At 48.5% G+C, this 10,733-nt stretch overlaps 1 protein-coding gene across 1 annotated transcript; it reads right to left on the reverse strand.

Moving 5' to 3' along the window:
• Positions 1 to 642: 642 nt before the first annotated feature.
• Positions 643 to 10,531, reverse strand: LOC140074966 (uncharacterized). Its single transcript, XM_072120353.1, has 2 exons — positions 10,438 to 10,531; positions 643 to 2,931 (listed from the first exon to the last, which is right to left on the reverse strand). Exon 2 carries the CDS (start codon positions 2,756 to 2,758, stop codon positions 1,889 to 1,891), a length of 870 nt encoding a protein of 289 aa, XP_071976454.1. The 5' UTR covers positions 2,759 to 2,931; positions 10,438 to 10,531; the 3' UTR covers positions 643 to 1,888.
• Positions 10,532 to 10,733: the final 202 nt, after the last annotated feature.

Below are 10,733 nucleotides of genomic sequence, written 5' to 3' on the forward strand. Positions count from 1 at the left end.
ACCTGCACCCGGCAACGGATCATGAACTACAGTGAACTTCGATGGACTTCAGCACAGCAGCGACACCTAGTGGACATCGGGCGCACAACCTTAGTGAATCGCCGGAAGACCCGAATCTTCCACAGGACCGGGTAAGTAAATCTGCCCCATTATGAACACTCTGGGGCAGATTTACTTACCCGGTCTATTCGCGATCCAGCGACGCGTTCTCGGGATTCGGGTCTTCCGGCGATTCACTAAGGCAGTTCCTCCGACATCCACCAGATGTCAGTGCTACACTGAAGTCCGCCGAGGTCCGCCGGAGTTCACGATCCGTTGCTGGATGCAGGTAAGGGCGTGTCCAGCGACACTTTTTTTTAAAAAATGCGGCAGTTTTTCCGAATCCGGCTAGTTTTCATACGGCCACGGCCCCAGATTTCCGCCGCGTCTGTGCCGGCACCGATGCGCCACAATCTGATCGCGTGCACCGAAATCCTGGGGCAATCCAGGGAAAATCGGTGCAAAACGGAAAAATTTGGTTAACCTGTCGCAAAAACGCGAATCGGGCCCTTAGTAAATGACCCCCCACTATGTTCAGATTCTCATATTGCTATTCAGCTTATCACTATCACTATAGTAAAGTAACACAACTGTGAGTCCAGGTATCTTTATATATTCATTTATTAGCTATTGGTGACCAGGATTCCAGAAAAAGCTTTATTTAAATATTTAAAATTCCAACTTACTTATCATGTGATATATTATACTTAATACTTGGTAATATTTTGATTATAATGCAATGTCATACGTATGGAATAAAGCAGGAGAAAACTACTCTAGTGATAAACCCACAGGCTCCTCGGGGGCCGGCCATCTTCCTATCTGTCCCTCGAGGAGGTAAAGCTGTGGGACCGCTGGGTTTTGTTTCGATTAGCATTGTAAAGCCCTCTGAGCTATCGGGCCCTTTGTGGACTGTGGGTCTATTACAGCTAGGCCTTCATTTCTCTAGGCCCCATAGCAGTTGCCTTTGTTGCCTGTATAATATGTGCACAGAAGCATCTATTGAAAATAATTATGTATATGGTAACTTTAACACACTTCACATTTTAATTTAATTCATCTGCCATAAATATAGACATTTCATTAATTTTTCTGTGTGAATATAATTTCCCATAAATGTTGCTATGTTGTCCCTTAGAAGCAAGATAGCTCTACTTGGATACAACCGCTGCTGGAGTGACTGCACAAAGTGCACTGAAATGTCCTGTGGTTACTGCATGTCCCACAGCCGTCCTGTGATAATGAATGTTGAATCCAGGTGATTGGGCGTCACAACACCTGGAAGAGTGCGGTGGCTAGTCATGCATCGTCATGGTGGTCGTATCCAAAGACAACTATCTTGTTTCTAAACGATAACATGACTACATTTATGGGACATTACCTTCACCACGGGTACATTTTTCTAAAAAAATATTAAATTGAAGAAATGTATAATGATGGTAGATAAATAAAATCAAATGTGAATGTCCATATGAGAGAATACCCTTTCAATCATGCGTGAACTGTACTATGCTGTATGATGATAAAATCTGAAAGATGAACCATATAAGAGTTCTCTAACATTAAGGGTTTGCTCAGTATTTTTGATAAAGCGACTGACATAGACCAAGCAGGGAAATATTTCTCAAATGTTTTTGGAAGGGTTGTCTTGACTTGTCCTGGTGGGCTTTAAGCTCCGTCTTGATACTAAATATTTGACTCTTATCTTGCTCCTTGTTATGAAAATGTCGTTGACCCACAGTCTTGCTGGAGCTCACGGTCAGACTCTAAAATTCGTATTACTTTAGCTTATGTATATATGTGCTCACTCTGCTACAGCTTCAGCAGCCGGACATTACTTCTTTGAAATTTAATTTTCAGCAGGGGGTAATGGGACATCAGTTGGGGGGTCTGAATTAGCTAAAATTCTAATATCACGGCAGTACAGCACAGGATCATTTCCCATACAAAGTTGGAAGGCCCAGATGTACATCTTCTCATCAGGTTGCAGAATAACATTGAGAAGCTCCTCAGTTTCAGTGGCTTCATTCCAATTTTCCCTCTCGGTGTTCATTTTGGATCCACCATATTCAGTTGTCAAAGAGAACTGGCTCTGGCAGATTAATTTTGACAAGCCACCAGTATCAAAAGAGACGTTTGCGGTCACACTCCAGTTGTGCTCTATAGTACACATCTTCTCCTTTTCATATCCGGACTTCTTGGTGACCTTCTTCTGCCATTGTACAGGAGTCTTGGAATCATTGACGATGGTCTTGATACAAACCCATTCACCATAAGCCGGGCCCTTGCTAACACCGACTCCTCCTGGCAGGAAGTTGATGACACTTGGATGCAAGGAGAAGGACTCAGTATCTATGTTTTTATTGAAGTTGGTGCATTTTACATACTGGATCCCCCATTCGTCTCGAGGCTTCACAAAGTAATAGTAATCTTCAGTACCAAAATAGTACAGGCCATTGCTACACTCAGGGTGCAGAGAATATTCTTCTATATTTTCATCCGTGCTCATGTTCTTGGTTTTACGGTAAAAGCCTTGGCTCAGGTAGATGATATAGAAGCTATCCCAAGCTGACATGTAGTGGTCTCCTCCTTGGCATTTGGGGTGTAAGGAGAAAATGACGGCACTTTCATCCAAATTCAAGTTTTTCACTCGCCGATAATAAGTCCCTTTAATTATGTAGAAAAAAATCATCTTTATCAGCCAAGTAATGATCTCCATTTCTACAAGCAGGATGAAGGCTGAAGATCTCCAGTTCTTCTCCTTTGTTGAAGTTGATTGATCTCATGTAACAACCAAGATCTGATCGGATGATGTAATAATTTTCCTCCGCAGCACAGATATCCACACCTTTGGCCTTGCTCTTAGGGACAATTTTTCCTTCCATTGTAAATCTGAAAGAGATGAAATGTCAAAAGCAAACATAGAGGGGACACCGGAGTCATCCTACCGGTAACACTGATCCCAACCCAAACACAAATAACACTTCAGCTCAATCCAACAGAGGAGACATGGGACATGGGGTTGCTGACTGGGGGTTAAGAAAAGGGACATGAGTATACAAGCTGTAGAAGAAGAGGACATTGGGGTTCAGGCCTACAATAGGTCCCTAATAGAGATGAGCGAACACTAAAATGCTCGGGTACTCGTTATTCGAGACGAACTTTTCCCGATGCTCGAGTGCTCGTCTCGAATAACGAACCCCATTGAAGTCAATGGGAGACTCGAGCATTTTTCAAGGGGACCAAGGCTCTGCACAGGGAAGCTTGGCCAAACACCTGGGAACCTCAGAAAAGGATGGAAACACCACGGAAATGGACAGGAAACAGCAGGGGCAGCATGCATGGATGCCTCTGAGGCTGCTTAAACGCACCATTATGCCAAAATTATGGGGAACAGCATGGCCATGACAGAGTGACCGAATGAAGCTAGATAGCATCTAAAACATCCAATAATTGACCCTGACACTATAGGGGACGGCATGCAGAGGCAGCGGCAGCAGGCTAGAGAGTGGCATGGCGACATACCCTAAATGGACTCAGGCTTCAAACCAATGGGTGGCAGAGAGGAACCAAAGGAGGTGAGCAAGAAGCGCTCAAATAATATCGGTACATGATAAAAGTTTGCCAGTATATTTTGTGGATTACACAGCAGGGTGGCGACAAAGTTAACATGGAAGCCATGAAAACAACCCAAAATTCTGCCTGACACAGCTCGTTTGATAAGGGGACCATGTATGGAGGCAGTGAACTAGTAGTAGATTAAAGGTGCTGCAGTTAAAACTATGTTAGTTGGATCTTGGCATGGAGCTGGCGCTCCGCTGCCAGACGAGCTTTCGCCAATCCAAGCCCCTGTCTCTAGGCTACTCCCCAAACAGCACTTTTGTATAAGATCAAGTGTAGTAGCGTTCTTATAAGTTTAGGATATGCCGGGTGAGGGGAATGTAAACAGATGCGCAAGAAGCGCATGATGCGCATGGAGCTGGCGCTCCGCTGCCAGGCGAGCTTTCGCAAATCCAAGCCCCTGTCTCTAGGCTACTCCCCAAACAGCACTTTTGTATAAGATCAAGTGTAGTAGCGTTCTTATAAGTTTAGGATATGGCGGGTGAGGGGAATGTAAACAGATGCGCAAGAAGCGCTGAAATAATATCCCTAAATGGTAAAAGTTTGCAAGTATATTTTGTGGATTACACAGCAGGGTGGCGACAAAGTTAACAACTTTGATGTGGAATGCCCTGTAATAGCTCTTGGGCGGTGTGCCTTTTATCGCCTAGGCTCAGCAGTTTCAGCACCGCCTGCTGTCGCTTAGCGACGGCACTGCTGCTGTGCCTAGAGCTACCGACTGATGGCGCCATGCCCACGGATGGTAATTCGGAGGAGGAGGAGGTGGAGGAGGGGTGGGAGGAGGCATAGTAGGCCTGAAACACCTGGACCGAGGTAGGCCCCGCAATTCTCTGCGTCGGCAGTATATGACCAGCCCCAGGGTCAGACTCGGTCCCAGCCTGCACCAAGTTAAGTGTAGTAGCGTTCTTATAAGTTTGGGATATGGCGGGTTAGGGGAATGTAAACAGATGCGCAAGAAGCGCATGATGCGCATGGAGCTGGCGTTCCGCTGCCAGGCGAGCTTTCGCCAATCCAAGCCCCTGTCTCTAGGCTACTCCCCAAACAGCACTTCTAAGAACCTTTTGTATAAGATCAAGTGTAGTAGCGTTCTTATAAGTTTAGGATATGCCGGGTGAGGGGAATGTAAACAGATGCGCAAGAAGCGCTGAAATAATATCCCTAAATGGTAAAAGTTTGCCAGTATATTTTGTGGATAACACAGCAGGGTGGCGACAAAGTTAACAACTTTGATGTGGAATCCATGAAAACAACCCAAATTTCTGCCTGACACACCTCGTTTGATAAAGGGACGATGTATGGAGGCAGCTATATGGACGACTTTTGGAGGTAGCAATGGAGACAACGTGTGGAGGCTGCTATGGAGACAATTTAATTTGGATAGTGCCTGTATGTGGCAGTCCCAAACATTTTTCAAACCAGAGGAGCAGGTAGGTGGCCCTCCAGTAAAATGGAATAGATTGAGTGCCTGTATGTGGCAGTCCCAAAAATTCTTCAAACCAGAGGAGCAGGTAGGTGGCCCTCCAGTAAAATGGAATAGATTGAGTGCCTGTATGTGGCAGTCCCAAAAATTCTTCAAACCAGAGGAGCAGGTAGGTGGCCCTCCAGTAAAATGGAATAGATTGAGTGCCTGTATGTGGCAGTCCCAAAAATTCTTCAAACCAGAGGAGCAGGTAGGTGGCCCTCCAGTAAAATGGAATAGATTGAGTGCCTGTATGTGGCAGTCCCAAAAATTGTTCAAACCAGAGGACCGGGTAGGTGGCCCTCCAGAAAAATGGAATAGATTGAGTGCCTGTATGTGGCACTCACAAAAATTGTTTCAAACAGAGGACCGGGTAGGTGGCCCTCCAGAAAAATTAAATGCATGAAGTATAGCAAGAGCCAGTGGGCCCTGTCAAAAAATAGCCATTTTCCTCTGCTTTACTGTACAAAGAGGAGGAGAAGGAGGAAAATGAGGAGGAGGAGGAGGAGTGGATCAATTATTCAGGTTGAGCTTCCTTCACCTGGTGGAGATTGGAAATTCTGAGAAATCCAGCCTTTATTCATTTTAATAAGCGTCAGCCTGTCAGCGCTGTCAGTCGACAGGCGTGTACGCTTATCGGTGATGATGCCACCAGCTGCACTGAAAACCCGCTCGGACAAGACGCTAGCGGCAGGGCAGGCAAGAACCTCCAAGGCGTACAGCGCCAGTTCGTGCCACATGTCCAGCTTTGAAACCCAGCAGTTGTAGGGAGCTGTGTGATCATTTAGGACGATGGTATGGTCAGCTACGTACTCCCTCACCATCTTTCTGTAAAGATCAGCCCTACTCTGCCGAGACTGGGGACAGGTGACAGTGTCTTGCTGGGGTGACATAAAGCTGGCAAAAGCCTTGTAAAGCGTACCCTTGCCAGTGCTGGACAAGCTGCCTGCTCGCCTACTCTCCCTCGCTACTTGTCCCGCAGAACTACGCACTCTGCCGCTAGCGCTGTCAGAAGGGAAATACTGTTTCAGCTTGTGCACCAGGGCCTGCTGGTATTCATGCATTCTCACACTCCTTTCCTCTGCAGGGATGAGAGTGGCAAGATTTTGCTTGTACCGTGGGTCCAGGAGAGTGAACACCCAGTAATCGGTGCTGGAATAAATTCTTTGAACGCGAGGGTCACGGGATAGGCAGCCTAGCATGAAATCTGCCATATGCGCCAGAGTACCAACGCGTAAGAATTCACTCCCCTCACTGGCCTGACTGTCCATTTCCTCCTCCTCCAACTCCTCCAACTCCTCTTCTTCTGCCCATACACGCTGAACAGTGAAGGACTCAACAATGGTCCCCTCTTGTGTCTCGCCAACATTCTCCTCCTCTTCCTCCTCATCCTCCTCCACCTCCACCTCCTCCGATATGCGCTGAGAAACAGACCTCAGGGTGCTTTGGCTATCAACAAGGGAATATTCTTCCCCCGTCTCTTGTGACGAGCGCAAAGCTTCCGACTTCATGCTGATCAGAGAGTTTTTCAACAGGCCAAGCAGCGGGATGGTGAGGCTGATGATGGCGGCATCGCCACTGACCATCTGTGTTGACTCCTCAAAGTTACTCAGCACCTGACAGATATCAGACATCCACGTCCACTCCTCATTGTAGACTTGAGGAAGCTGACTGACCTGACTACCAGTTCTGGTGGAAGTTGACATCTGGCAGTCTACAATCGCTCTGCGCTGCTGGTAAACTCTGGATAACATGGTCAGTGTTGAATTCCACCTCGTGGGCACGTCGCACAACAGTCGGTGAGCGGGCAGTTGGAGGCGGCGCTGCGCTGCCCTGAGAGTGGCAGCATCTGGGCTGGACTTCCTGAAATGCGCACAGATGCGGCGCACCTTCGTGAGCAAATCAGACAGATTGGGGTATGTCTTGAGGAAACGCTGCACTATCAGATTTAACACATGGGCCAGGCATGGCACATGTGTCAGTCTGCCGAGTTGCAGAGCCGCCACCAGGTTACGGCCGTTGTCACACACAACCATTCCCGGCTTGAGGTTCAGCGGTGCCAGCCACAGATCAGTCTGCGCCGTGATGCCCTGTAATAGCTCTTGGGCGGTGTGCCTTTTGTCGCCTAGGCTCAGCAGTTTGAGCACCGCCTGCTGTCGCTTAGCGACGGCACTGCTGCTGTGCCTAGAGCTACCGACTGATGGCGCCGTGCCCACGGATGGTAGTTCGGAGGAGGAGGTGGAGGAGGGGTGGGAGGAGGAGGAGGCATAGTAGGCCTGAAACACCTGGACCGAGGTAGGCCCCGCAATCCTCGGCGTCGGCAGTATATGAGCAGCCCCAGGGTCAGTCTCGGTCCCAGCCTCCACCAAGTTAACCCAATGTGCCGTCAGCGATATATAGTGGCCCTGCCCGGCAGCACTCGTCCACGTGTCCGTGGTCAGGTGGACCTTGTCAGAAACGGCGTTGGTCAGGGCACGGATGATGTTGTCTGACACGTGCTGGTGCAGGGCTGGGACGGCACATCGGGAAAAGTAGTGGCGGCTGGGGACCGAATACCGAGGGGCGGCCGCCGCCATGAGGTTGCGAAAGGCCTCGGTCTCTACTAGCCTATAGGGCAGCATCTCCAGGCTAAGCAATCTGGAGATGTGCACATTAAGGGCTTGGGCGTGCGGGTGGGTTGCACTATATTTGCGTTTCCGCTCCAGCGTCTGGGGTATGGAGAGCTGAACGCTGGTGGATGCTGTGGAGGATCGTGGAGGCGACGATGGGGTTTTTGTGGCAGGGTCCTGGGCAGGGGGCTGACTAGCAGCTGACACAGGGGAAGGAGCAGTGGTGTGCACGGCCGGAGGTGAACGGGCTTGTTGCCACTGAGTGGGGTGCTTAGCATTCATATGCCTGCGCATACTGGTGGTAGTTAAGCTAGTAGTGGTGGAACCCCTGCTGAGCCTGGTTTGGCAAATGTTGCACACCACAGTCCGTCGGTCATCCGGTGTTTCCTTAAAGAACCTCCACACTTCTGAAGATCTAGCCCTCGCCGCAAGAGCCCTCACCACGGGAGCTTCACTAGTTGACAGTGGCGCTGATGCACCAGCTCTGGCCCTGCCTCTCCGTCTGGCCCCACCACTGCCTCTTCCAACCTGTTCAGGTCGAGGACTCTCCTCCGTCTCAGAAGCACTGTGTTCACCCGGCCTCTCAACCCAGCTTGGGTCTGTCACCTCATCATCCTCCGATCCCTCAGTCTGCTCCCCCCTCGGACTTCCTGCCCTGACAACAACTTCCCCACTGTCTGACAACCGTGTCTCCTCATCGTCGGACACCTCTTTACACACTTCCACTACGTCAAGAAGGTCATCATCACCCACAGACTGTGACTGGTGGAAAACCTGGGCATCGGAAAATTGCTCAGCAGCAACCGGACAAGTGGTTTGTGACTGTGGGAAGGGTCCAGAAAACAGTTCCTCAGAGTATGCCGGTTCAAATGGCAAATTTTCCTGGGAGGGGGCAGACTGGGGGGGAGGAGGCTGAGGTGCAGGAGCTGGAGGAGTGGGGATTTCGGTGACATGGGTGGACTGCGTGGAAGACTGGTGGTGGACAAATTGCTCGAAGCATTGTCCGCAATCCACGACATCACCTGTTCGCACTGTTCTGGCCTCAACAGTGCTCTACCACGAGTCCCAGTAACTTCAGACATGAACCTAGGGAGTGTAGCTCTGCGGCGTTCCCCTGCTCCCTCATCAGCAGGTGGTGTCTCACCCCGCCCAGGACCACGGCCTCTGACCCCTGCAGTAGTTGGACGCCCACGTCCCCGCCCTCGTCCTCTACCCCTAGCCCTGGGGTTAAACATTTTTAAAATGAGAGTTATAACTTTTTTTTTTTTTTTACTTTTTTTTTTTTTTTTTTTGTGTTTTTTTGTGTTTTTTGTTTTTTTTTTGTGTTTTTTGTTTTTTTTTGAGTTTTTAGAACCAAACAATCCTATCCTATTGCTATGGCTATTTTCTAGCCAAGTATCAAAGGAAGCACACTACTATGCCAGATGAGATGACACTGAGTTATTGCCTAATAGAAATCCAACCCCTACTGAATTTTGCCACTTCAGCCTTTGCTATGGATATGTGCGCCACTAAGCGCAGAACACAGCGGTCGCAAGTCTCACTACAAATTGCTCAGAATTGGCAAGTACATGCACTGCAGAAACTACAGCCACCAGCAGATCAACCAGAAATCAAATATATAGAACGCTACTGTAGGCTTCAAGAAGCTGTTTGTATTCTCCTATGGCTATTTTCTAGCCAAGTATCAAAGGAAGCACACTACTATGCCAGATGAGATGACACTGAGTTAGTGCCTAATAGAAATCCAACCCCTACTGAATTTTCCCACTTCAGCCTTTGCTATGGATATGTGCGCCACTAAGCGCAGAACACAGCGGTCGCAAGTCTCACTACAAATTGCTCAGAATTGGCAAGTACATGCACTGCAGAAACTACAGCCACCAGCAGATCAACCAGAAATCAAATATATAGAACGCTACTGTAGGCTTCAAGAAGCTGTTTGTATTCTCCTATGGCTATTTTCTAGCCAAGTATCAAAGGAAGCACACTACTATGCCAGATGAGATGACACTGAGTTAGTGCCTAATAGAAATCCAACCCCTACTGAATTTTCCCACTTCAGCCTTTGCTATGGATATGTGTGCCACTAAGAGCTAAACACAACGGTAGCAAGTCCCCCTGCTAATTCCTCACAAAATGGTAAAAGATGCAAATTAAAATAAAAAAAGTAGAACGTTATTGTAGCCCTAAGAAGGGCTGTTGGGTTCTTGGAGAATCACTCCTGCCTAACAGTAAGCTAATAGAACACCCTAACGCTTTCCCTGACCAGCAGCAGCTCTCTCCCTAGCGGCATCCAGAGACAGAATGATCCGAGCAGCGCGGGCAGCGGCTAGTCTATCCCAGGGTCACCTGATCTGGCCAGCCAACCACTGCTATCGACGTGTAAGGGTACCACGTCATGCTGGGTGGAGTGCAGAGTCTCCTGGCTTGTGATTGGCTCTGTTTCTGGCCGCCAAAAAGCAAAACGGCGGGAGCTGCCATTTTCTCGAGCGGGCAAAGTATTCGTCCGAGCAACGAGCAGTTTCGAGTACCCTAATGCTCGACCGAGCATCAAGCTCGGACGAGCATGTTCGCTCATCTCTAGTCCCTAAACATAGAGGATTCCTGACGCCTATACAAGAATCCCTAACCCTAACGGCAGACACCTGTGATAACGGTTATTGCTGATTATTGTAGCCTGAAACTAAAGTACAGTAAATTACTAACTTCCAGAGGTCCATTTGTAACTAGGGGTCGTCTGTAAGTCGGGTGTTCTTAAGCAGGGGACCGCCTGTGTAGAGGTTCTGAATCCTTGGCTCCTGGCAGCTCCTTCTGGACCTGTGGTTAGGTCAGAGACAGACAGTAACCACCAGACAACAGGTACTGAACTGTATGATTGTGTAGTAGGAGACTGTTTCTACTGCAAAATTCTGAACTGGAATTCGGAGGTGCTGTTTTTTTACTTACTTTTGTCTTGTTTTTCAGTTTGAAGCACATATATAACTGAACTGTTATGGTCCGGT

Source organism: Engystomops pustulosus, chromosome 8 (assembly GCF_040894005.1).
Source record: "Engystomops pustulosus chromosome 8, aEngPut4.maternal, whole genome shotgun sequence".
Classification (NCBI taxonomy): Eukaryota; Metazoa; Chordata; class Amphibia; order Anura; family Leptodactylidae; genus Engystomops; species Engystomops pustulosus.